The following is a 27,555-nucleotide window of genomic DNA, read 5'->3' as shown; positions in this document are numbered from 1 at the left end:
CAATCGACTTTTGTCTTCGGGTTTGATTTGATATAAAAATAAAAATAAATGTTTCTTTAGTGATTTTTGACTATCTAAAATCATATTTTTAATTTGAGGTGATTTTGAAATCTCGAAGTATCTTTTGGTTTATTGGAAAGGTTATCTAAATTACGCAATTGAGGTAAGTGAGATTTTAAGTTTTGGATGTTTGCCACTCAAAATTTGCTTTAAAGATGTATTTGTCTGTCCAACACATAGTGTTGGGATAAGCTATGCTCCGCAAAATCGATGGTTTATAGATCATCCATTTATAGTTTATCTTTTTTTAAACTGGATATGTGTGTACTTATCATGAAAAATAATAGTGAAGAGAGTGGGAGTTAGTGATTATGATAGTGAGGTCTATATCAATGAAAATTTAATTATTCGTTGCATTTTTTGTACTCATGTCATGATTCTCGATTTCATTGAATTCTTGGCATCACAAGGTATTCGTAAAAGTTTAAATGGTTTGCCGGTTCAAATTTCTTTTGCCGGAATTCGAGGAAGAGATGACCATCGACATCAAGACCAACGGCGCCGACGTAGTAGTTGGAGATGGGCATGGATTACTTTGCTTTGGAAACGGCTCGGGTTTTTTTATTAATGAGCTGACACGTGTTATTCTGTTAAAAAATAAAGGTAAATTAGTGTCAACGTATAAGAAAGGGACATACTTAAACTGAAAATATAATAAAGGGTATATTTATACCATTTCTAATAGCACAAGGGTATATTTGAGCCTCTACCGTTAATAATAATAATAATAAAATAAAGAGTCTTAGATGTAGTAATTTGGTGGTTAATTTAAGCATTGAGCCAAAGTAAAAAGAGAAAAAAATAGTACAGTTTTATTTTGGTGAGCGAAACTACAAAAACTGAGTTGACGATAAAACTATCCGGGGATTGTTTTCCCTTGTGTGGAGTCAATTTCCAAACATAAATTTATTAATTTTCCTTTCCTCTCTGACTTGTGTTGTTGTGCATAGCCACTCTCCCTACCTTTGGAGGGAGCTCCACACAGCAACCAATCGACAAGCTTTCAGTGTTGTAAATGTATGTACATTTCTAGGGTTTGGAGATCAAAGCTCATTTGAGACCATTATTTTGTTGAAGAAATGTACAGTGGGTCAAGCGATGGAGAAGGGCCTGAGGCTCCGGCACAGCGAAAGATTCCCCCGGCATCCTCAATGCTTTGGGTCAGAAACCTCCGTAGATACATCGGATCCGGGGCGGGTCTCGGATCCGAAGCCCTTATGGGTCTGTCTTTCTTTCTATACATACATTTACCACTACTTGTTTATCCATTTTTTTTCACTGTCTCAGCTTTTTATTTATTTTCGTCCATATACTACTCCCTCCGTCCCAATTTAGTTTGACTGACAACAGAATTTAAGAAACAAAAGGACACTTTTGAATCTTGTGATCTTAAATTAAAGATATGCAGAATGTACCAAAATGCCATTTAATCTTGTGGTTTTAAACATGTCATGTGGAAAGTTGGAATTATAGAATTGCCAAAAAAAAAAAAAAAAAAGGAAAGATACTTTCTTTTTGCATAGATTTACCAGAACTTGTTTATGTACTCCCTCACTTGTCCAGTTTGGACTTTGCACATCCTTTAGTAAAAGTGAAAATCTATTTTTGGAATAGTGGACAAGTAAAAGTGAACGGAGGGAGTATGTTTTTTCTCTTGATATGCTAAAAGTGATAAGTAAAAGTGAACCGAGGGAGTATTTTCCAATTTTTTTTTTTGTCTCAGCTTTTTCTTTATTTTCGTTCCATATGATAGAGCTGAAGAAATAGGATACTGTTGAGGGGAATTGGATGCAGAGGATTCATACAGCTTAAATAGTTTGGGATCAAGATGCCTCTTTTGTTGTTGCTCTATACAACTGTGGTGACAATTATGTATTTATATATGCAAGCATTGAAGGTCTTTTTTTTTTTGTTTTTCAAGTGGGCGGTGTTAGTTTAACTTTACTGTGATTTTTCCGAGGTTAATTCATGCCTTATAAAGATTTAATTCTTTAGATGCTTTGAGGAGTCACAAGCTGAAATTGTATCTATGTGACATTCAATTAATCATTTATATGCATTTTCATTTCAAAAGTGTTATATATGTGATATTTTATGTGCTAGTTTTATTTTTGAAATTAGTATTGTTCACGAGCTATTAATCCTTGACGGAAGATGGCAGATGGAGGAGGACTAGTTAAACTATAGTGGAGACAGTGAGATCCAACTATGGTAGTCTGGTTCTTGAGACTACTTGTGTCAACACATAAAAAGTTAGATAGAACTCAAAGGTGGTCATGGGCTGTGTGTTTTTTTTGTACATCTGATAGTTGTAAGAACATTTGTTGTCTGCTTTTCATTTTTTTCCTTAGATAAATGAGATCAGGTAATTTGATTCTTTCCACTCTGTTTGTTTTATTTACATATGCACATTAGGAAACAGAAAAAATTATGTTAAGGATGAGCTTCTCCCATATTATGATGATGCATTTCATGCCGTTGGAGCCAAGAACACCGTGTGATATTTTACTTGCTTTCTATTGATCAAAAGGTCCATCTAGAATTCAAGTGGGCTACTGTTCCGTACTTGTGTCCAATGGTTCAAATTGACTCCACATTTGTCACTTCAGGACGGATTAGTTTTCTGTAACGATTTAGGTGTCTATTTGCAGAGCTGGCTTTTCTAAGCTAATATGTTTGTTTAGTTTTTCCCTCCCATACTAGTTTTTCCCTCCTATACTAACTTAGCTGGGTGATTCAAACATTTTCTGTGTCAAAACCTTCTTTTTAATGTTTTGATTTGGTTTAACACTTCCCTTGATATGAAAGTCTATTGTTGCTGTAAATTGTGAATCTATGTGCAGTCTGCGTCGTCTGACTATGTTGCCTTGTTTCATTCAGAGCTTGAAACAAAAAGAATCTTGCTAGATATTTTCAAGGAGAAGCAGCAAAAGAGTGCTGAAGCTGGCACAATTCCTAGCTTTTATAAGAAGGTATCACACTGCATTCCTTTAAGATAGTGTTAGTTGTGTTGCTTCTACCTCATTTCCTATTCTCATCCTTAATACTTCTTCTATCATTTTTTCTTTCTTATAGAAACCTGAAGAGGGATCTATTAGTCATAGGGTTCAGAGGCTGGCAAAATACCGATTTTTAAAGGTATTAATACCCTTTTCCCAGTTTGCATGTGCTTACTAGTTGTATAGCCTTAAGCATTGAGGTCCAGTCTTCCAGTGCTCATGGCCAAGGAGCTTCTCTCTGTTGTTACCGAGGGGTTCTGGTTTTCAGGTTGATGGCCATCATGTTGATATTGATGACTAGTAATTTTTACTTATTTTTTGGAAACAGTGTCATTGGGATTGTAGAAATTGTTATAGGTTACGTTTGTGAAAATATATAAAGTTAATAAACCACTTTTATTTGTTCAGAAACAATCTGACCTTTTGCTGAATGCTGATGATTTGGATGCTATGTGGGTCTGCTTAAGAGAGAACTGCGTGATAGATGATGCAACTGGTGCAGAAAAGGTTAGACCTTAACTTTATTTTCCTGCGGTTCAACTCTAGTAACCAGCATCAAGTGAGTAATGAGATACTCTTTGGAAGGCTCTCCTCTCTTGTCTCATGTTTGACCACACATTAACACATACATACATATGGTAGATATTTTGCACTCGCTCCAGCTCTGTGTTGTTGCCCCTTTCCGGTGAGTTAATTTTAGCTTCATAATGGAGTAACGTGTTGATAAAAATTGTTGCATATACAGTCTTCTTCAATTGGAAATGTCTAAACTGTGTTTGCCAAATGTCACCTACATGAGCACATAGGTGCATCATTCAGAAAACTGTCAGCAGATTTCTATTTGTTGAACTTAGAGTTGGAGACTATAATTCAGGAAGTGTTAGCATGGACGATTTTAGAGTCCTCACCATTTCGATTTTTTGTCCGAATGGCTGTCATACCTAATCACTGTAATCGCTTGAATCCTACTTCCCATTTACTTTGGCTCAGCTAATAATAAACCTGAATATGTTGATAGAATAGGTGTTAAGTGGTTATGGTTGTATTTTTCATGCTTCAGTTTTTTTTTTTTTTTTTTTTTGTTGGCTCCTTGTTGATGTGCTTTTGACGATATCTAGTTGCGTGAATATATCTTCAACTTCCTTACTGCTTCTCTTTTATGTCGGTTGCACTGTCTTTGTTCTTTGAGCAATTAACCATAGACATTGTTTTGAGCCATCTGAGAAAAAAAAGACAAAAAGTATTCTTGATTTATTATTGGTGATATTATTATTTCAATAGTGTAATATTTCTTTGCTTTCTTGTAACACTTGTAAGCATGAAATGCTGAGAAAGTGATTCTTTGTCTTGTTTAGATGAATTATGAAGACTTTTGCCACATTGCCTCTGTCTGTACAGAACAAATAGGGCCTAAATGTCGCCGCTTTTTCAGTCCTTCAAATTTCATGAAGTTTGAGAAGGATGAATCAGGGAGAATTGCCATCCTGCCATTTTACCTTTATGTGATGCGTACAGTGAGTATTATCAATCCCTATCTGCAAAGTCCTTTTAGTTCTAATTTTCTTCCCTCAACAGTGTTTGAATAAACTCAGATATCCTTCCCTGTCAAATCATTTGCGTGTGCTTGTTTTAGTGTCTTTCTCATGGATCTTCCTGAAGGAAAAGAAGGAAAATGTGAAGAAACTAAAGAAAGAGAAAGCGTAAATAAGATTCAGCTCTTGAGAAGAGAGTGTGAATTTTTCCTGACAGAATTGCACCCCTCTGAACTGCATAAATCAACTCTATTTTATTTGTTAAAAAAACTGGAGGCACCATGAATTGGCTGTCCTCCAATTCTATAATAGAGTTAATATGTTACTCGCAGATCTTGCTAGCTACTTAGACTTATATTGAACAGGAACTTCTGTTGAACCAGAAAGTTCATCCAATAGCATGGCGTTCCGTATCTGTCTCTGTAAGAATATATAATGCGTAATTATTGGACGTTTTTCGTAGTTAAAAGAGATGTTCTGAAAGGTTTCTGCAGGCAAGCTACTTGGCCATGATTTTCTAATGTGGGTTCATCTTGCGAGATGTAATGGTTACTTTGATGTTGGCGACCAAAAGTTCTGTAGTCATTTGATACTTGTTCTTTTGTGGAATTTGATGATTAGTAGTCCTTGGTCCTCTGGAAGAGTTGATGCATCTTCTTGGCTTACTTTAAATGGAGAGTTAATATTTAGCTAAGAATAAATTAGGAAGAGGTATTAAGCTGTCTGCGTCAGATTTTTTGCATATGTAATATGATCTCTCTGCTTTTTAGGTTTCACTTACTCAAGCCCGAATTGACATGAGTGAGCTTGATGAAGACTCTGATGGCTTCCTTCAACCCCATGTATGGTTCTCCACTATTCTCAACTCCAATGTTTTACTATTACTACTTTTTGCCTTACACAGTTATTACATTCGTATTATTAGCTCACTTAGACAAATTGTATTCACATATGCACGTTTTGAGGTCAAACAGGAAATGGAAGCCTATATACGGGGCCTGATTCCTAACCTAGCACAGCTTCGAGACATGCCAGCAGCTTTTGTGCAAATGTATTGCCGTATAGCTGCACACAAATTTTTCTTCTTTTGTGATCCCCATAGACGAGGTTTGTATTTTTTATGACTGTTCTCATTACCCGGTGTATGTGGTACTCCTGCTTTTTTGTAATTCAGCAAATCGATAATTTTCTAAGCACAATGTTCTTGCTTTATGTCCCCAACCCATTAGATCTTAGTTAGCCTTATCGCGGGCTGCTGGACAAACTCTTTTTTTACAGTCATTACCTGAATTTACCTTGAAAAGTGCAATGTTGATCCCAACAGGTAAGGCATGCATAAAAAAGATATTGCTTAGCAACTGTCTCCAGGAGTTGATGGAACTTCACCAGGTAACTTCTTGTTGTTGTCTGCTACTACTTTATGCAATTACGTTTGCTTCAAGAGCTATAGATAAATATTGCACAAGTTGTTTAAAGTGTATGGCAGTTTACCTGTCATTTCTTCGTGTGACAGTTATAGTGGGCTTTATTCTCAATCCTAAAGGAAATGCTCATATCCCTTCATTTTAATCAGCTTTGAACATTTAACTTCTTACATTTAGCACCTCCTTCAGCAAAATTTATGGATTCCTTATAATCAAACTTTCTGCCCTAAAGGAAATGCTCATATGGCTTATTCTCTCCCTAATCAATCCAATTGAATTTCAGAAATGTTTTCCAAAGAAATGCTCATATGCTTGATTAAAAAAAAAAAATAAAAAAAAAATCATTATTTAAGCTGTTTGGGACTTGGTGAAATACTGGAAAGAACTTTTACATCTCAAATTAGTTTATTCAACTTTTGATATCTTTTGCAACCCTAGTATTTTGCTAAATGTTATTGCTTTAAAATTGCGGGTTGGCAAGTAGAATCCGGTTATTTCGGCTGTTCCCAGAACTTCTAAACACATAAAAGTGACGATCCCAGGTCATTATTTTGCATAATCTTAACAAAGTTATTTGCATAGTTTTCTGAACCTACTTTTACAATCTCACCTAGAATCTGAAATCCACAGTTTTTTAACAATCTACCCCTAAAACATCTACTCCTTTGCATGCACAAAAATGTTCACGTAAACTATTTTTTTAGCAAGCATTCATTATTTTCGGCAGGAGAAGTATATAACTGTATTATTTTACTTTCCCTATTTATTTTAAAAGCAAGAATCTGCAGTTGCATTAGTTTTCCTTTTACTTAGAGGATGACATGTTCACATTTTTGTTCTACTAGGAGACTGAGGAAGAAGTCACTGACACAGAACAAGCTGAAAACTGGTTTTCCTTGACTTCTGCACAGCGCATTTGTGGTCAGTGCTTTAAATCTCTTAATTTAGAAGCAGATCCATGTCATGCTTTGTCTACTGCTTTGCTTCTACACAGCTTTTGTTGAAGCTGTAAGCCTTGGTTGCAGTATGTTTATGTTGTAGTTCCAACGTTTCCCGACTCCTGGACCATTTTGTCTGCTAGTTTACCAGCTCTGATACATTGTTCCCCTTTGAATGAGTATAGTTCCATATAGTATATCAAGTACAGAACTGTAAGGTGTATAAGTGGTGATCCTGGCCTCAAAAGATATGCTGTCATAAGTACTTGTGAGGTGATAGGAAACAAAGGTTGAGGTGATATGAAACAAAGGTTGTCAGTTTAGTGCTTCCAATTTTCTCAATACTTGGTCATGCATTACAAGATTGGTTGTAGCTTTCATACATGAGCTGGTGGAAATTTGAAATTCAAACCGCATACAATGGAGAAAGTTGGTTGTTAGATGTCCAAATACCTGCTTCTGTGGTTGTTGCGGGAAACACAATATCCTAATTTCCATTGTAGTTCCGCTCACATCTTTCTTATTATTCCCCGTTTTCTCCACAGTTTCCTCCTTTCCCTTCTTTTTCTTCTTGTTCTCCTTTTCCTTGTCTCTCTCTCTCTCTCTGCTGTTTCCTTTTTTTTTTTTCTTTCTATTTTTCTGGGTACTGCTCCTCTTCTTCCTTCATTGATTTATGATCAATATGTTTATATGAATTATGCAGACATGTTTCTTGCTCTTGATAAAGATATGAACGGAACATTGAGCAAGCAGGAGCTAAGGGAATATGCAGATGGTACACTAACAGATATCTTCATTGAAAGAGGTAAAACTGAGAGTCTGCTTATGTACCGTTTAATGTATCTTTCTTGAGATCTATGGGACGTTTCAGACGTGTGGTCCACTGCAGCTGTGGTCTATTTTCCTAACTATTTCGTTCATTTTCTGCAATTATTGCTTGAATTTGTCCTATAGGAGTCACTCCTGCAGTTCACATTGAAACCTTGCTGTCCAAGATAGACACTGTGTATTCACCTACCTGACACTAAACCTAGGAATATGCCTTGTGTTGATGCCATCATCGAAGTCCTACAATTGTCTCGTTGCTAGAATCAGTTCTGACACCACCTGTTGAGTTACCCGCAAATTGGGAACACTTCCAATTGTTACGCACCATAAAGCAGTTCAAGATGTTATAATGATTAAGAAAACATTTGGAAACGTTCTATCTTAAAAAAAATAAGATTAGTATGTAATCTAAACACTAGAAACATTACCTCCATCATCAATATAGTTGCCTACTTTACTGCGGCAATCTTTCCCTCTGACCCTCTATAGGTCGTGTTTACAGTATCTACAGTCCAGACTCTAGATAGAATAGATGCACCTCCACTCATCTTCTGGATATTAAAGGATTTTGGCCCTTTTTTCGAAAAGGAATTAAAGGAATTTGGCCCTTTTAAAGATGGATTACCTGAAGTGTTCCATTTGCATGGACGTAAAATTATCCTGCCTTTCGTTCAAGGAAATACCACAAACATTTCAAATGAACTTCAGCCACATCATGTTGCTTTTCCACTTTGCCTTGCTGTTTGTAACATGATGCAGTGGACTACTCTTGGCCCGTTCATCTAACAGCTCTCTTTCTCTCTCATAAGGTTTTCTTCATCTCTGTGCTCGTTATCTCATACCAATTTGCATTGCTCATCTGTACAGTCAGAAGTCATGTGGTGTTTTCATTTTTGAACCTTCTATAGCTTTTATATTTTACAAGGATTGAATTTGTATGTTTGTTGTGAACTTCTGTTGGTTTGTGTAATTACTAGTTTTTGACGAGCATGTTCGACGTGGAAAAATTGGAGGCGGCAATGCCCGTGAGATGGATTTTGAAAGTTTTCTTGACTTCGTTCTGGCCCTGGAAAACAAGGATGCTCCGGAGGGTCTAACATATTTGTTCAGATGTCTTGATCTCCATGGAAGGGGTTTCCTAACTACAGCTGATATTCACACGCTATTCAGGTAAAAGGAACATGAAGTTATATTTTTGCTTTGAGTAAATTTTCTCGACCTGTCTGGTTAGTGGTACATTGTTAATTGTATTTGTTATTCCTACTGGAGAAAAGAAAAATTGAAATATGGAAGTGAAAGAAGGGATCACATATAAGTTGATATGTATCCTGATTCAGTCTTCCTAAACAGAGTTTCTGGGGTTTCCTGCTTGTGGTTCCTGAAATAGTGCTGCAAGTCTCAAATAACCAGATACATCAGCTCATTGAATTGCCATCCACTCAATAGGCTGAATTGCACTATTTGATTCTATACGCTACCCGTACCATTTACCTCTCCCTTGTACACTAAATGGGATGTGGAAAAGAGAACAAAAACTCAAGAAAGGTTGGAGGGTTTTGGAGTTGGTCCATCTAGGTGTTAGTCACCATAATTTGCTACAGAATTTCTTCCAGTGTCCTGATTAAGGCCTATTTGGTATGATGTAAAATGTTTTCCTTAATGAGATCTTTTTGTATTTGGTTGTTTAGAACTGAAGTATATGTTTCGGTAAATGGAAACATTCTCCCACTTCCGCTCTCCATTAATATTATATTGCACCGACTTATGTCCAAAAACACCAAAAATGATTTTGGTTCATACTTTTCAGTCCGTCAAACATTTTACATTATCTCAGATAGGGATAAATATTCATATCTAAAAGTCAGATTTATTCTTTTATCGCCGAGCATTCCACTATAGTGGTCCATGTCTGATATGACTGTCCTTTGTATTTTAAAAAACAGAGATGTCCATCAGAAATGGATTGAAGGAGGGAACTATGAACTTTGCATCGAGGACGTAAGGGATGAAATATGGGATATGGTGAAGCCGGCTGATCCTTTGAGGATATCACTGGCTGATTTGCTATCATGCAAACAAGGTGGCACTGTTGCAAGCATGCTTATAGACGTCCGTGGTTTCTGGGCCCATGACAACAGGGAAAATCTTCTACAGGAAGAGGAAGAACCCCAAGAAGAAGGATGAAGGATTAAAGAGCCAATCATCTGTAATTGCATTAACATCAGATCCTAGTTTGCAGAATAGATTATCCTATGTATGTAGAGAATTCAGCTTTTCTTAGTTGTGTGAATGGGAAGTGGCTAACAATGCGGTCACTATGGTAGTCTTGGATGCTGAACAAACCTGCAGAAGTTGTATGTTTGAAATCTTGTGTAGCAGAGAGATTCCTGAAATCTGAGGTGGAGACTGAATCAAAGGTGCATGTTGCTTAGTTCACTGGCCATACCCCACAAAATTGAGCATGTTTTACAAGTCTTATAATGAAAAGCTATTTCAGGTTTTCCTGCTCTCTTGTATCATCTCTACCTTTGGCCAAGTATATTATGCTTTTCATGAACTTGTTGAGTTTTATCAATAATATGAAATTGTTTTTCTGTGAGAAACTATAGTCTAGAGTTCTTATAACCAAGATAAATCTCTTGAATCTGACTGAAGTCGAATTCAAAGTACGTGCTGACCCCTTTCAGTTCTCATTTCTCAAATGATTTCTTCTAATTAACGTTCATAGTAAAACAAAAGAATATATTTATCCACACTGATTATTCGTGATGTATATAACTTTTTCCCGCATAGCACATCAGACACACGTTGCCTTTTAAAAATAAATTATTTAGCAATATTGGGATGATTAAAATGGAAATACAACAAGATACCCAGTGAATCCCACAATGTGGGGATGATTAAAATGGAAATAAAGGAGAGATTTTGTAGTCCTGTCACCTAGTTTAAGATAGAGTTATAGTTTGTTTAATCTGATGATAATGCACTGTGCAACACCCATTAGAATAAATAACGAAAAAAGAATCTATTGTGATGAAGACGAGACGAAACAGAAAAAGAAATAAAAGGAAGGAGTAAACAACGACCCATAAGAAACACCAAAATAATATTTTCTTGATAATGAAAGTAGCAGATGGGAGTAAAATTGGTCTTAGGACCACTGGTGTTTGTAACCAATTGCATTCGACTGCACATACATAATGGTTCTATAAAAATTACCTTCAGCGTCGACCTCGAACTATTGGTTGTTTCAATTGATTAACTGAACATATGATAAAGTGTTTTAGAATTTTTTTGGGCGTGTTCTCAAGTGCCATTACCTTACATTAATAAGTTGCAAAACCTCAAACTTGTTCCAGTTGAGAGGCCGACGTATGTAATTAAAGGAGATGACATATTTTATGTGATTAATTGAACTACATAATAGACGGTTGAGAACATGTACAAAAGTGTCTTCAAAATTTAAACCCATAGGGGTCGTTTGGTAGAAGGTATAAGCTGAGATATCCCGTAACTAATTTTTTATCTTATGTTTGGTAGAAGGTATAAATTTATCACCTTGATAAATTTATACCTTATGCCAAAACATATACAAAAATTAGTCTTGAATGTCTTGGGATTATTTTATATACCTTTTATAAAATATAGATGAGATAAATTAGTCAATCCCGGAATAATTTTGACTATCTACCAAACGACCCCGTGTCTAATAGGAATAGCCATAGAGAACTGCACATGCACATATCCCTACTTTTAGACACCACAGCATATTGAAAGCAACACCTCTCTTTCAGATTTTTAATTTTCCAGCATTACTCTCCTCCTTTTTGGTTAAGTCTCTTGACCAAAGACACATCTAACTTCTCTCCACTTAATGGCTAGTTTCTTAGCTAGAGACACTACTGCCTTACTTTTTGCTGCAGGTTCAGTTGAATTGATAGCTTATAATCATGTATACATATCCAACACATTTATGTGTGGAAATATATATGTACTACACCATCTGAACCCATTAATACCAAATTCTCAATTTGCCTCTATTCTTGACTAGAACGAGCATACAACGTGGATGCTTTTTAGTAGTCAAATTTAGGCCCCGTTTGGACATGGTTTGAAATCATGGTTTGAAATCGTATTTGAATATTTATTTTAAGTTGTATTTTATTATAGACATAAAAACCACTACAAATTATGAAAATTATCAAAACATTCTCAATTCTTATACAATCTTACAAAATAGCAAATTATAGTTTATAACAAAATTAGTACACTATTAGAAGACTTTTCTAAAAAATCAACGTGAATTGATCAAACTTTCTTCAATAAAATCGAAAATTTAACATGAATAGTAATGTAACTACTATTTAATATAATCTTCCCACATAAATTAAAGATTGGTAGACATAAATAAAGGTTGGTGGAAGTTAATGAGATTGGTAAATGATTGATGGGGGTAATTGTTAAAAATATTTACCAACTTATGATTTTTTTTACAAAATATTAACTTATGGGTTAAATTTTGTATTTAAAAAGTTGAAACCATGCTTTTTTGGATGATTTGGGTTCAAACCATGGTTTAAAAGGGTTTAAACCACACTAAATTAATTAATGTTATTATTTGGTTTGAAACCATGGTTTCAAAATTGATGGCCGAACGCCTACTTATTGTTCACTTGTTTTAAAACGATTATGAATTGAGATCGGCTCGATTAGAGATAAATTCAAAATTTTAAATTGATACCATTGCACCCACTTATACTTTTTTTTTTTTTTAAAGTCAATTGGGCGGTTAACTTCATGTAAATGTACATTTTTTATTTATTCACTGTAGCTCCCTCTCTGTTCCTCCCAAAATAGAGGACACAAAAGTCATAAGAAAGAAAATAACAAAACTTATAAATGAGACAGAGCCAGACAAAAAGAGGTTGTACAGGGAATATCTTACATCTCAAGAATCTTCCATACAAGTACCAAGAGCTCATCTTACAGCCTTTGGGGGTAAAAAAGGGAGAAAAAAAGAAAAGGTAAATGCCAACAGCCCCACAAGCGGTAAATATAGAGGCAAATAAGAGTTTAAATTTAAATACTCATAATATAAAAAATCAAACAATCATCAGGTCATCAGAAAACCAACAATAGACAAATGTTTTCACTGAGCAATACCCCTCGTCCCAATTTATGTGATGAAGTTTAAAAAAGAATGAAATACGTACTTTTGAACTTGGGGTGTAAAATATGCCATAGATACTTTTAAGACTATAGATTCATGTCATTAAGAATAAAATGAGAAGTTTAAAATTATATTTTATAAATAAAGAAAGACGTTATTCTTTTTGGGACTACAATACATATTAAAAAAGAATGTGACACATAAAATGGGACAAAGTGAGTACTTGGTATTAGAGTCTTTCATATAACACTATAGTGAGATATTTTTGTACATGGTGATGGTGCATAAGACTTTTTTCTTTTAAATTCACAGCGATCGGATTGGCTGACCCCTACCATTATATTATCACTCTGTCACCAACCATTATATTAGTACCCAAAAAGTGGAAGAGGAGGACACAGACTTAAATTCAATGTGCATTATAAAACACTAATAGATCCATGGAACACTAAAAAGTAATCATTTGCTAAAGTTAGCATAACTTTATATATTTTTTGGTTATAATATGGGGAAGAATAAACTTCACATAGAATTTAGCATAAGTTATACAATGATTGCTTTTTTTTTCCTTTTTCACATAAAACATAGCACTGTGTTAATACAATAGTTGGTTCATGTTTTTATTTTCTGCATAACTAATACATATATGTATTAGTTATGAGAGAACTTATGTAGTATTATTTTATGCAGAGTAGGAGATGACATAACTCATCGGAGATGACATAACTCATCCCTGCATAACTAATTTATGCCTTACTAAGACATGCATAACTACTACTCATGCATAACTCTAACTAGCAACCAAATGACCCCTAAATATTAAGGTCTAATATAAAAGAAGACAGCAAATAAGTCCAGCAGCATTTGTGTGTATGGATTTTGGTGTGGGGAATGTCTTATTTGCTCAGCTGTCATGATCTGTAATGACGTGATGTCTCATTCTACCAACAAAAATAATAACAGAGACACTCTTCTTTCCAGGTCATACAAAGAAAAGAAAGCAAAAATGCTCATAGTGTGGATGCAAGGAAAAGACTTAAAATTGATAAATGGATTTTTTTTCACCTTTTCTTTTGATTCCTTTCAATTATTATGTCTGTCCAGTAAAAGGGAGTAGTACTTTTTTTCACTGTTCCTAACCTAGTAAAGACAAAAACTTTTTTCACTATCAGTTACAGCTACTCACATTGGATGAGAACCTCTCTTCCTTATTTCCTATATTTTGAAAGGTTCCCAACACTTGACTAAAGCACATTTTATTGGTAATTTCATTAGGTTTGTAACACCCTATCTTATTACTAAGATATTCTTGCTGTGTGGAAATTGTTAGACACCTTTAAGTGTCATCTTCAGTGCCAACTATCTTACTACACAGGGGAATCAAAAAGTACTACTTGTACAACTGACAAGGTATGTAATCTTAACTGAATAGGTGTAAAGATGGACAGAATCTGAAGAAAGCCACAAATATTAATTCCCTTTTCTTTGTTTTACTGAGCAGGCCAGCCAAGGGAAAAAGTGAAGAAGAAGAAAGAGATTTTTGTTGGGTATGAAAAGAGGCTGATAGAGCTTCTTTCTTGGCTGATAGAGCTTCTTTCTTTCTTGACATATTGGTATGTGTGAATGCATGGACAAGAAAGTGGGGTACTATGGAAATTAGCCAATGAGTTGTCTGATAGGAGGAAATTGGCAGCATTTTCTTCCTTACCATTGTTACTGTTTCCCAAATGGATTCTTGAGATCAGCATTTGGTCAGAAACTATGTTTAGTACACAAGAGGACCACCACCTTGATGTGATTTTTCATACTGATGGAGTACTTCAAGTTGGTACCTTTATTCATCTTTATGGTTTTTAGCACTGCTATAAAGGACTACATGAAATTTCAACAGTAATTTGACTGGAAAGTGTTTCTTCATTGATCCATATAACCACAAGTGTCAAATGTTCAAATCAATTGGATGATTTTCTTGGATGGCAAGTTCATTTGTACCTATAGCAGGAGGAATTGGAGGGGCAGTACTCCTCTTGGGAGTAATTTGCTTTGTATGTTTTCGCGCGTACCGCAGCAGGAAGAATTCAAATAAGAATTCAGACTCAGCTTCTTCAGATCCATCTGCAGTAGGTAATGTAGAAAAATAAAATCATCACTAAAATTTTCCCTGCTAACTCTGCTTTCTGCTAAATGTACTGCCCAAGTAGTTTCAGTGGAGATGAAAAGGGAAGCATCTTTTGGTCCATCAAGGTTATTCAGAATGGAAGAGTTGGAGAAAGCCACAAATCATTTTGATGAAAACAATCTCATTGGCTGTGGAAGTTTTGGTCTGGTTTTCAAAGGGTTGCTCTGTGATGGAACTGTCGTTGCTATAAAAAGGCGTTTAGGGATTCCTAAACAGGAGTTTACTGAAGAGGTATGTCTAGCTATTAAAAGGGGTTGATTGTTTAATACAATAGGAAGAAAAGGCAAGGAATGGATTATATACTATCCTACTCATTTTTCACTTCATTCGTTTCCTTCTTAAGGAACCAATACATTTTTGAATTTCATATTCCTGTTTTAATAAAAAAGAAAAGAAGTTGAAACTAGAACCTCAAAGGAATATGCTTATTATCATTTCAATACAAAAGTTTAACCAATCTTGAAACCATCTAATTCAATTATCTTTCTAAAGCTAGCTCTAACTTTGCATTTCGAATAATAGGTTGCCCATTTATCAAGGGTTCAGCACCGGAACCTGGTCAGTCTTTTAGGTTACTGCCAAGATAGTGGATACTCCATGCTGGTTTTTGAATATTTGCCTAATGGAAGCATGCGCAATCACTTGTATGGTAGGGATCTATCCTTGCATATATATTAGCCCATTATATGCCAAAGCTGATTGGTTCTCTTGTCAGACACAGGAAGGGAATCTGCAACAAAGCTAGAATTCAAGCAAAGGTTATCTATTGCTATTGGAACAGCTAAAGGTATATCATAAGACTCGTTCAAAACCAAAACAAAGATGACTCTAAATTTGTTCTTGACTCTAACAGGATTAAGTCATTTACATGGGCAACGCCCTTCAATAATCCATGGGAACTTTAAAACAGCTAATGTTCTGGTTGATGAGGACTTCATTGCCAAAGTTGCAGACGCGGGCATTCTGAAGTTGCTCGAAAAAATTGATGATGCAGGTCCATCTGGCCTCAGTTCTGTCAATGCTTTTAGAGATCCAGAGTAAACAGCCACTTTGCCTCATTTGAGTACGAACTTGACTTTTAAGCACTTTTTGATATGTTTTCTGTTCCATGTTGTTTAGGATAAACCAAATTGGAATTCTCTGTGAGACAAGTGATGTTTATAGTTTTGGGGTATTCCTGATAGAGCTCATAACTGGAAGGGATGCTTCACATATAGATGAATTTGGATCAAACCAAAGCGTACTTGATTGGGTAAGTTAAAGAACCAAATTCAATATCTAAACATTTCATGATGTTTATACTGACTGCTTATGTAAACTTTGGCAAAATTAAGGTTGAAAAAGAGCTGAGTTCAGAGGATTTAGTGGATCATAGGCTGATGGGAAGCTTCACGGGGGAGGTGATGAAGGATTTGATCAAGATAGCATTGAGATGCATGAGTTTTCCTGGTAGATATAGGCCAACCATGGAAACGGTTGTGTTGGATCTTGAAAGGCTTCTTGAGAGGGAGATCATGCACACAACTGGTATGGGAGAAGGTACTTCCACAGTTACTCTAGGAAGTCAATTGTTTACAAACTGAAGCAGTGATTTCTGTTTTCTCCAAAGAATTCAGCCTGCAACTAAATGTACATCCGCTTGAATGGTCTCCCCTCCTTCTGCTTCTTTTTACAAAGGTAGAGAAGCAAAAGGTCATTGCCTGAAATATTAATCGGCAACTATTTTTTTGTTTGTTTTTTCAGTCCATTACGCTAGCAATCCTGATAGGCGTTTATGGGCATTATTGTTTGATTTATGATATTTAGCATCCTGCTTGATTGTGGTTGGGCCTTGACGATTATTGTAACCAGAAGAAGAGGGAAACCTTCTTTGTTAGTACAATATCCCGTGCTCCTTTTACATTGAGTTAATTGAATAGTAACTGCTCTTCCAATTTGAATAGTTTATTCTCATCGGATTATCAACTGTTTCACATAGAAGAAATTGTTGTTGCCAAGATTTAATCTTAAGAGGATCATTCTGGTGCAAGAACATTTACTGCATATATATACATTTCACTCGGTTCAAGTTCATGAATGAGAGAGGACCTAACAGCACATTCAGTTCATGAACATGATTACGTTCCCGATTACATTTGGAACTTGAGGATTCTGAAATAAAGCTTGGATATATTTCATCTTTATAGAGACCACTAAGGACTTACATTATGAGGATTGACTAATTGATTATGTAATTCACTTCTGATTCCTCATTGCTGCCAGATCATCGAGTAACGGTGATCTCATCAGATAAAAAAAAGCACCGCTGCATCAATGAAAAAAAATATGTGAGGAGCTCTTTCATCCAAAGTGCATAACTAAAATCGTCCAAACAGATGTATTGGACATAAAACAATTTCTTTACCTTCAGTTACCAGCATGTTTCTTTCTTCCCTTCAAATAAGAAACACCATTGTTATATTAAAGATGACTACAAAATGTTCAATTCAGGAAACCATTAAATCTTGAGTACCATCCCACTCCACCTCCCCCTTTTTTCTCTTGCTTCTAATAGAAATTGTTTACCACTGCAACAATCATCAGCCATTTTTGCAGTAATGGATGCTGGAGATCCCATAACTGCTATTCAGCAATGTAGTCAACCATTCAATCAACTTAGCCTAAAATCATTGCTTGATACCAAGTATAGTTGTTGACATGTTTTTGACGAGTTCAACTTCTATATACAAACTATTCATAATAAGTACTCCCTCGGTTTCAATTTGTTTGTCTAGTTTTGACTTGACAGGGAGTTTGAGAAAGTAAAAAGACTTTTGAATCTTGTGGTATTAAACTAAATAAATGTAGAATGTAGTCATGTACCAAATTCGACTTTCTTATAGTGCTTCTTAATCATTGAAAAGTTGAAATTAAAGGATTCTTTTAAATAAGAAAAAGTATTAACTTTTTTTAAACGGACTAAAATAAGACAAACAAACGGAGAGAGTAGCATTTTTCACTTAAAAAATAATGCAAGTAACCTACTAAAAAAAGTCAAAATTGCACGCGTAAGATTCTATACATTGTCCATGGATACAAGTTAAATCACCATCTTGGTTTTGGTGTCAATGAATTTCTCGACTCAAGTAAGAAAAAATAAGGGAAAGAACAGGGTGAAAGGGATAGAAGAGGCTGATAATTTCTGTAACTGGGGTGAGTTGAGAAAAAGGGTAAAATGGTGTCATTTCTCATTTCCAATAAATATAAGGAGAGACATTCACATGTTGGTGGGACCAAGCATGCTAAACTTTTTGCAGCACTTTCTTGCTAAATTTGAGGGTCCTTAATTTTGCCACAGCTTCAGCTCCAGCTCCAAGTTTCTTAAGTCTATAATTCATCAAGGCCTACTTATTCCATAATCTGACAGTAACCAAAGACTTACTCATTTTTAATCAAAATCAAATAATGAAGCCGGCTAATATTAAGACACAGTAAAACTGAACATGTAGGAATGAATGAACACAGTCCGTTAAGACTTTAATAGAAGAAATGACAATGCAAAAATTTATTTTTAGATATCGTATACTACGTCAAAATATAGATATTTCTTTTTGAAAAAAGAATCTAAAAGAAAATTCATAAAAACCCACAAAACCAATTGACCGGAGAAATCAAATTAGTTAGAAAGGGAAAAATATAGTCAGTTTATGGGACATGTTATATGGGACCATTCGAAGGTCCAGATATTGGCATATACCATTGGGTATGAAACTCATTGTGATATTTTTTTTTTTTCCGGAATAAATTAAAGTACATGAGAACCCAAAATTGTAAGAGAAGTTGGAGAAAGACATGACAATTTTTTTTAGTCATACGATATTCAAAACTCACCGATCAAATTAATTCAGATAAGCAGTAAAGAACTCTTAAGGTGAAGCCTTGCTATTAAAATTTTTTGAACTAAAATTCGAAATTTCTAGCTAATGATGAAGGGAACGGATTAAAAAAATGAAAATTGACAACATTGGCACTTTTTTTTTTGGGCAATATATTACCATGCAACAAAACTGAAGACACACTAAGGAGCACCTGAAGTTCCAACCCTCTTCTAGAAAGATTGCTGGATCTTTCAAGCCTCAAAGAACTAATTACAAATTTGCTCAATAAACCACTCACATTTCCTAGCATGTTTGGAATCTCTAAACATCTATATTCTCTCCTTAACTACTGTTTTCATCTGTTGTATCACAAACTCTATATTTACACTTTGCTTTCTAAAAAATTTCCAGTTTCTAACCATCCAAATATGATAGATCATAGCTCCTAGAACAGCAGCAACAATTTCCTTCTTCATCCTGGGCCAATGCTTCTGTTTTATCAGCTGCAGTACATCAACAATATAATTCTTTGACAATTGCAATTTAATCCAGTCATTCATAGCCTGCCACAGTCCCACAGCCCAAGTGCAGTCCTTGAAGAGATGGTTACTGTCTTCATGAGCATGCATATCACACAGTTCACATTCAGTATTTGGACATTCAATTCCTGCTAATCTTCCCCTAGTTAACAGTTTCCTTTAAGCTGCCAACCACAAGATGAATTTATGTTTAGGTTGCAGGATTTTACTCCATATCAGTGTGCTAGTTTCCATTGCTTGTCCTGCACCTATCATGTCATAGTAGCCCTTTGCAATTAAGTACTTCCCTGAGGTTGTAAGATTGTATCTGTCTGCATTATACCACCTCCTCATGCCAAGTTTGAGTTTATTGAGCCTCTTTCAATACCAGCTACAGTCAGCTGGTGCTGTGTATTCCCAGAAATTCTCACTTCTTTCATATAGATACCATGAATCCACTTCACCCAAAGTATTTCCTTGTTGGTCAATAGCAACCAGATCAGCTTGCCAAATGCTACTATATTCCATACTCTACAACACTTAATGTTCAAACCATCTTGTTTCTTGGGTTTGCAGATCTTGTCCCATGCTACTAGGGACAGTTTTCTTCTTCTCCTCTGTACTTCCCCACGAGAAAATCCTGCACTTTTTATCCACTTCATTCACTACACTCTAGGGTAAGATGAACACTGCCCCCCAAAAGTTGTGCAAGGAAAATAGTATAGAGTTGATCACTTGTAAATTTCCAGCATAAGACAAATGTCTAGTTGACACTTATCTAATTTTCTCAGTTATCTTCAAACATAATTGTTGGCAATCAATCTTGTTCCATTTCTTTAAGGATAAAGGCAAGCCTAGATACCTCATTGGAAAAGATCCACTTGAGAAACATGTAATGTCCAGCAGTCTTTATTTCATTGAATCAGTAACCCCAGCAATATACAAACTAGATTTATCTGTATTTGCTTCCAATCCAGTTGTTTTAGAGAAATAGTCTAATGCTTCCATCACTCTTCTCACAGATTTTTCATTCTTTGCAGAAGATCATTAAATCATCTGCAAAGGTTAGATAAGTAAGTTGTTGCTCCTTGCACATGGGGTGGTATCAGAAATCAGGTAATTGGCTCATCTTCCTTAAGATCCTAGACAAATAATCCATCAGTAGCACAAGGAGTTGGGGTGAGATAGGATCCTCCTGTCTCAACCCTCTCCTTCCTTCAAAGTATCCACATCCCTCTTCATTCACTTTGACTGAAAATCTTGTTGTATTGATACACACCATTACCAGTTGAATGAACTTGTCTGGAAATCCATATCCCTCAAGCATTTCCTCCACAAACTCCCACTTGACCATATCATAAGATTTCCTTAGGTCAATTTTCATTAGGCATCTAGCAGAGGAATTTTTCCTATTGTAACGTCTCAAAATGTCATGACACATCAGTACATTGTGCACAAGTGATCTGCCTTTCACAAATGTAGCTCGAGTGTCACTCACTATACTAGGTAAAATGCCAGTCAGTCTTACACACAACATTTTACAAATGCACTTATACAGTACATTACAACATGATATAGGTCTGTATTGACTAGCAAATTCAGGTTATCTGTATTGACTAGCAAATTCAGGTTTAGCTACCTTTGGGATGATTGAGATCATAGTTGTATTCAGTTGCTTCAGCATCTTCCTATTACTCATGAACTCCAGTATAACATCACACACATTATTCCCAATCACCTTCCAAGCAGCTCTAAAGAAACCACTACCATAACTATTTGGCCTAGGGCTCTTATTCTCATTAATGCTAAACATTGCTTGCTTAACATCTTTTGCAGTATAAGCTTGCACCAGCTGCATTTGTTGTTCTATTGTCAATCTTTCCCCTTGAGAAAAGATTCCTGCTCGAGCCTGTCACCTATTTCCATCATCCTTTCCAAGCAGCTTTTGATAGTAGTCCACAAGCACATTAGCAATTGTCTCAGGTTCATGTTGCCATTGTTGTTGAGCATCCTTTATCTGAGTTATGGTTTGCATTAACTTCTTTTGCTTAAGTACAAAAAAGAAATATCTGGTGTTATCATCTCCCATTTTTATCTAAGTAGCTTTACTCTTCTTTATTAACAATGATTCAGCCAGATATGCAGAAGTTTTGAATTTTGCACACATCACCTTCTCCTCTTGTTGCAGTGGCCCATCAGTTGGATTACATTACAGAAAAGTCTGGAGTCTTTGCAATTCAGCTCTTTCTTTATGCACCTGGGATAAAAAATTATTAAAATCTTTCTTATGCACCTTCCTCAGGCTTCCTTTTAATAGTTTCAACTTCTTTACTATTTTGTGCATTTTGCATCCAACCACTTCATTTGCCTAGTCCTGTGCTACTATCCTTAAGAAATCAGGATGTGTACTCCAGATATTGGAGAATTTAAAAGAACTTTTCTTTTTTGTTCTATCTTCTATCAACTTAACCACTAGGGGGCAATGGTCACTCACCCCCTCAGGCAACACATTAACTATGCATTGTGGCATGTTATCCACCCATTCTCCATTTGCTAAGGCCCAATCAATTTTTGTGAAAATTCTGTCTGTACCATGCTTATCACTCCAAGTAAATTGACATCCAGTATTTGGTAACTCTGCAAGTTCACACTCATCCAAACAATGTTGGAAATCAACTACCTCAGCAAAAGTGACAGGATTACCTCCAATTCTGCTCTCAAGATAAAGGACATTATTTGTTACACCTCGGACATTCGGTGTTGTCATACTGTGAATAGACTAACGCACCTGAAAGCGAACATGAAGCCCTTATGACATTAAGGAGAGTATTAAGTAGCTTTGAAGTATATACGATAAGATTTTGATGTCATATGACTCGGAGAAACTAAGTTCGTTGAGGAGAATTGAAGTATAAGTTGTGTTTGGGAAAGGTCTCGCAAGTTATCGAGTTAAGGATTATTTAGTAATGTCTTGAGAGGAAGTTATAAGTCTCCTTAGATGGTTAATGAAGTATTAAACAAGTGCTAAGAAGGTTCTATAAGGATTAGAGATCAAATGAATCGACGAGAACAAATTCGGGAAAAGGGTGAGTTATACGACCAATTATACAGTTCGTATAACTTTATACGGTCCGTCGGTATCATAGAGATTATACGGTCACTTATACGGACCGTATAAAATTACACAGACCGTATAAGTGTCCGTATAATCCATAGCAGGCAGCTTTTAAATTTTATAAAAAGAGGGGCCCAAGTTCTTATTTCTCATTTCACTCATTCTCCACACTTCAAGAGAGCTCTAGAATATTCCATACACCATACTAACACAGATACAAGGGGGAAATCAAAGATCAAACACCAATAATCAAGTGAATCAAGTGTATATATAGGTGCTCACTAGGGTTTGTAGAAGTCAAGGATTCCTTTTTGTGTTGATGTTAGGGTTTTCTCAAGTGGAGTAGCTTCATCCAAAGACCATTCCTACATAATCAAAGGTAAGTTTTACACTTATTAAATGTTATTAAAGGTATTGAGTGGTTGAAAGACTTAGATTAGAGGAGAATGTAGAATATGAGCTCAAATATGGAAATAAGGGCATTTTGAGTAGTAAGCTAATTTAAGTCAAGATTCTTAGTATGAGATGAGTATAATCTTGTTATGAATGATGCTAATGACGTTGAGAAAGTGTTATATGAAGAACGAATATGATGTTGTATTATACTTATATTTATGGATGGTTTGAAGGTGAATTTGAGAAGTGAACAATATTTAACTTGAGAAATCTATTGATTATGATATTATGAGTGTCGCTATCGATGTTTGGGAATTGTTATATTATATGGAGAAAGTTGTCGAAACAAAGAAAATGTTGCCCAATTTTTGTTAGCCCTTTAGTCGCTTTAGCTTAGCTTAGGCATGTTTCCAATGGCTTAACTATGGTGCGGATTCTCTTGAATGTAGACTTGTGAGCTTAGAAGGAGAACGCTTAGCCGTTAAGGAGACGTAAAGGTATCTAAGACCAGCCCTTTTCTTTCAAAGGCATTGTCATGACTCGACTAGGGGCCATGACGGGTACCCGGGGCTAACCAGCGAGCACCGCTCATACTACTATTCATCATACTCATCCTGCGCTCATTCATTAATCTCTTGCTTCTAATCATAGGGAAACCATTTTCACTTTGAAACATAATTACCTTTCTTTATACATAAACCCTTTGGCTATCAAAAGAATATACATATACAAATGGGAAATTGTGAGACCATATTACCCACACATACGTATCTACGAGCCTCTACTAGAGTACTAGACATATGGACCGGACAGGACCCCGTCGTGTCCAAAATATATATAGACACAAAATAATAATCAATGGCACCTCCGGAACGATGGAGTGCTCTCAAAGTTTGCTGATAGCTCCTACGAATCCGGATCACCTCCCTGTCTACCTGTGGGCATGAACACAGCGTCCAAAGAAAAGGGCGTTAGTACGAACATTGTACTGAGTATGTAAGGCATGAAAAGAAACTGGCATAATAAAGAAATCATGAACATGAGGTAAAGATATAACACCTTAGCCTTTTAAAAGTAAATGCATTTTATACATATCTCATATATCATAAATCATTAACCCGCGTCCGGGTAACCATTATATGCCGCCCACTAGTGGTGTCATGTCCGGCCCTCTAGGCACGGTGTAATCATAAGCAGCCCGTATTAGCGGTGACATGTCCGGTCATCTAGGCGCGGTGGAATCATATGCAGCCCGCCTTCGCGGTGATATGTCCGACCATCTAGGTACGGTGAAATCGTATCATCGCATACATCTCATAAACTCATCATAAAACATAAATTAGAATGCCAAGATAATCTATAACCATATCGGGGTGACGTAAGGTCGAGAACCCCCGATTCTATTATGGAAAAGTCATAATCATCATACCTCACCTTGAAGGAACTAGTATCATAAGGTGGGTCTAGCAATAATAATTAACGTCGCATCATAGGCTTTAGAATCTCTAGACTTAGGCTCCTCATTACCATTATCGAATTCGTAACGCATCTTTTATTCTTTGTCTCAAAAGAAGCTCTATATAACGTTGACTCATATTTTTCGGAATGTAAGAAAGTCATGGAAAGAAAAGGGAATTCATTTCATGAGAATCATACCTTAGAAGGAAGGGACTAGCCTTACATACCTTTTCGTTTGGCTACTTTATCACTTGAACGTTCTCTTCCAATGCTCACGTCTCTACCTTCAAGAGAGTTCGTATTAACATTAGCTAATCAATCACATGAACATGCTTAACTAAGGCTAGAGAAAATTGGGCAGCATTTCCTTTGTTTATACAACTTTCTCTATATCATATATCAACTCCCAAACATCTATAATAACATTCACAATATCCTAAGCAATAATCTCCATTCACTTACATTATCCACATTTCCCAATTTCATTTCAAGTCATCTATAATCATGGTCATAGTGCACTACTACATTTACTCACATATAATGTTTATCCCATGTTCTCAATGTCATTTGTAACAAGATTCTATTCATAATACATCAAGAGTCATGATTCATGTCAACTATTATTCAAGAATACCATTGATTCTACATTTAAGCTCCATATTCTATGTTCTTCCATAATCCAAGTCTTTCAACCCCTCAATACCCTCAATAATAAGAAATAAACATAAAACTCACCTTAAACACTTGGGAACAAGCCTTGAGTCGCTACACTCCATTAGAATGGAATCCTTCACTTGCATGCCAAAGAAATTCTCACTCTCCACAAACCCTAATAGGCTTCATAGTATATGAATCTCTTAAATCTTGGCTTTTGCTCTTGATTTCTTGGTATAGATTGTTGTAGAATTAGAGAGAAAGTTTTAGAGGGTTCTATAGAGATATAGAGATGGCATTCTTGGGAGAAATAATGAAATAAAACATGGGGGCTTATATATTATAATCGGGCTGGAAGCTTCATCCGCGAGTCCGCGGGTTGACGAGCAGGGTCGACGGCTCGTCGACGTGCGCCTTCGTTCTATGCCTGAGAGGTCTGATCGCAGAACCTCATCGACGGTGCCAGGCGACGGCTCGTCGACTTGTCGACGGTCTGTTCCTTGGGCCATCGACGCTGACTGGTGTTAGCAGTTTCCTGAACTGCTTCGTCTTGCTCCGATTCGATTCGTTTCACTTCCAATTTCCTTGAAATGTCAAGAATACATGCTTATACACCACACATACCAAGCAAAATATCTCATGACCAAAACTCTGGTGCGGTCTACCGTACCGAAGGTATATACCACCAATAAGATGAAATCTCCTTGAAATAATATGGGAGGTGTAATAGGCATGACTCGTCTACTACGATTTCCTTTCTTATATTTCCATGACCTTCTTACATTCCAAAGTTAAAAGTCTAAGATTATTAAGAGTTCCTTATGAAATTTAGAGACAAGACATGTCCTATGATAACGATGATGCTATTATGAGTTAACAATCTTATTTCATGAGCTCATTGATGTTATTTCTTGTTGTTGTCTCACCTCATGATATTGATTCCCTCAAGGTGAGACCTAGCGGTGATTTTTGATCCATAAGATAATCGGAGGTTCCCGACCTTACGTCACTCCGATAGAGTTACAGCTTTTACTTGAGCTCTCATGCATGCTTCATATTATGTATATGTAAGATTACACCGTGCCTAGTTAGCCGGGCAGTCACCACTACGATATGTATAGTGTGCAGCTATGATTATGATTACACTGTGCCTAATTGGCCGGGCAGACACCACTAGTGGGCGGCTTGAGATGTTTACCTCGGCACGGGCTAATAATGATCACACCGTACTTATATGGTCGGGCAGTTTATATATGTGTACATGATATGATGATGTTTACTATTAAAAGTAGCATGCATGATTTCGCCTTAAGAAGAATTCAGTTACAGGTTATCCCTTCACTTTATGTTCTCTCATTTCTATATTATGTTGATATGCATGCTTTACATACTCAGTGCATTGTTCGTACTGACGTCTTTTCTTTTATGGACATTGTGTTCATGCCCACAGGTAGGTAGGGAGACGGCACAGACGCTAAGGAGCTTACTCAACAGATTTGAAGGAACCCCCCACTACTCCGGAGGTGCAGCCTATTGGTATATTCTTTTGTATATATATTTAAGGCATAACAGGGTCCTGTCCCATCCTTATGATTTTCGCACTCCAGTTAGAGGCTCGTAGATACTTATGTGTAGGTTGCAGATACTATGTAACCCCCTTCATTGTATATTCTGTACATCATTTTTGTAGCCTCCTAGGCTTATGCACACATACATGTTTTGGGAGATATTGATGATCATTTTATGATAAATTTGTGGTGATAATGATCTATGTCCAGGTTGAGTATGATAGATAGCATGATGAGTGGTGCTCGATAGCTAGCTCCAGGTACCCGTCATGGCTCACTAGTTGAGTCATGAAAAAGTGGTATCAGAGCAGTTCCGTCCTAGGATGTGTCTATGAGCCGTGTCCAGTAGAGTCTTGCTTATGGGTATGAAGCGCACCGCACTTATAAACAAGAGGATGCGGGGCATTTAGGAACAATGACCGTCTTTCTTCTTCATAGATCGTGCGATTGAGCTATGTTATAAGATTTTTTTTTCCACTAATTGTGCGTTATGATTTCGATGCAATGGTAAAGAGGAAAGCAACGACCGCCCGGAAGGGCAAAGCTATGACAGAAGGCGATTGAATAGGAGTCCCGGTAAATATAGAAGAGGGTGAGTTCTGATGAGGCTCCGTCTCGCACTTCTCCATACTCCTATATTAGAGGAACATAAAGGGGTCCTACCCCAACTCCGGTGCCTCCCGATTCCTCCACGGGTGCTTCGGGTCGGTAGATGGCAAGAGGCTATTCGATTCGATGACACGGTGAGATTCTTTGCCCGGGCTCGGTGACAGTGTAGGTCCCGATGATAGAGCAGCTAATGCCGAGCCCGTGATTTTATGAGTTTGAACACCGGTGCAGAATTTTGGGTCAAGTCGGA

The 27,555-nt window shown here is 36.4% G+C and overlaps 3 protein-coding genes and 1 non-coding gene across 6 annotated transcripts; 3 read left to right on the top strand and 1 right to left on the bottom strand.

Annotated features, from left to right (window-relative positions):
• The first annotated feature begins 855 nt into the window (after window positions 1-855).
• LOC132034336 (probable serine/threonine-protein phosphatase 2A regulatory subunit B'' subunit TON2) lies at window positions 856-10,282 on the top strand. Its single transcript, XM_059424653.1, has 13 exons — window positions 856-1,002; window positions 1,036-1,281; window positions 2,941-3,032; window positions 3,136-3,198; window positions 3,468-3,566; window positions 4,415-4,573; window positions 5,362-5,433; window positions 5,566-5,698; window positions 5,916-5,980; window positions 6,861-6,936; window positions 7,657-7,758; window positions 8,759-8,951; window positions 9,725-10,282. The coding sequence occupies exons 2-13, from the start codon at window positions 1,140-1,142 to the stop codon at window positions 9,963-9,965; spliced, it is 1,437 nt and encodes a 478-aa protein (XP_059280636.1). The 5' UTR covers window positions 856-1,002; window positions 1,036-1,139; the 3' UTR covers window positions 9,966-10,282.
• On the top strand, window positions 9,082-9,199 carry LOC132035707 (small nucleolar RNA snoR104). Its single transcript, XR_009409423.1, has one exon. It is a non-coding gene; the product is annotated as a small nucleolar RNA snoR104 (small nucleolar RNA).
• Window positions 10,283-13,948: 3,666 nt separating the features above from the next.
• On the top strand, window positions 13,949-17,064 carry LOC132034335 (proline-rich receptor-like protein kinase PERK3). 3 transcript variants are annotated; one of them, XM_059424652.1, is made up of 8 exons: window positions 13,949-14,361; window positions 14,453-15,075; window positions 15,159-15,361; window positions 15,653-15,779; window positions 15,846-15,917; window positions 15,984-16,167; window positions 16,250-16,382; window positions 16,465-17,064. In XM_059424652.1, the coding sequence occupies exons 2-8, from the start codon at window positions 14,925-14,927 to the stop codon at window positions 16,711-16,713; spliced, it is 1,119 nt and encodes a 372-aa protein (XP_059280635.1). In that variant the 5' UTR covers window positions 13,949-14,361; window positions 14,453-14,924; the 3' UTR covers window positions 16,714-17,064. The 3 variants fall into 3 exon arrangements, with proteins under 3 accessions (XP_059280635.1, XP_059280632.1, XP_059280634.1); XM_059424649.1 differs by having other exon boundaries at window positions 13,951-14,361; window positions 15,153-15,361; XM_059424651.1 differs by having other exon boundaries at window positions 13,951-14,385; window positions 14,471-15,075; window positions 15,153-15,361.
• A 3,546-nt stretch (window positions 17,065-20,610) lies between these two features.
• On the bottom strand, window positions 20,611-21,363 carry LOC132035028 (uncharacterized). Its single transcript, XM_059425351.1, has 2 exons — window positions 21,123-21,363; window positions 20,611-21,002 (listed from the first exon to the last, which is right to left on the bottom strand). The coding sequence occupies exons 1-2, from the start codon at window positions 21,361-21,363 to the stop codon at window positions 20,611-20,613; spliced, it is 633 nt and encodes a 210-aa protein (XP_059281334.1).
• Window positions 21,364-27,555: the final 6,192 nt, after the last annotated feature.

This window comes from Lycium ferocissimum, chromosome 10 (genome assembly GCF_029784015.1).
Source record: "Lycium ferocissimum isolate CSIRO_LF1 chromosome 10, AGI_CSIRO_Lferr_CH_V1, whole genome shotgun sequence".
In the NCBI taxonomy this organism is placed as follows: domain Eukaryota; kingdom Viridiplantae; phylum Streptophyta; class Magnoliopsida; order Solanales; family Solanaceae; genus Lycium; species Lycium ferocissimum.
The sequence above is the reverse complement of the archived record's forward strand: the minus strand, read 5'-3'. Positions and strand labels throughout refer to the sequence as shown.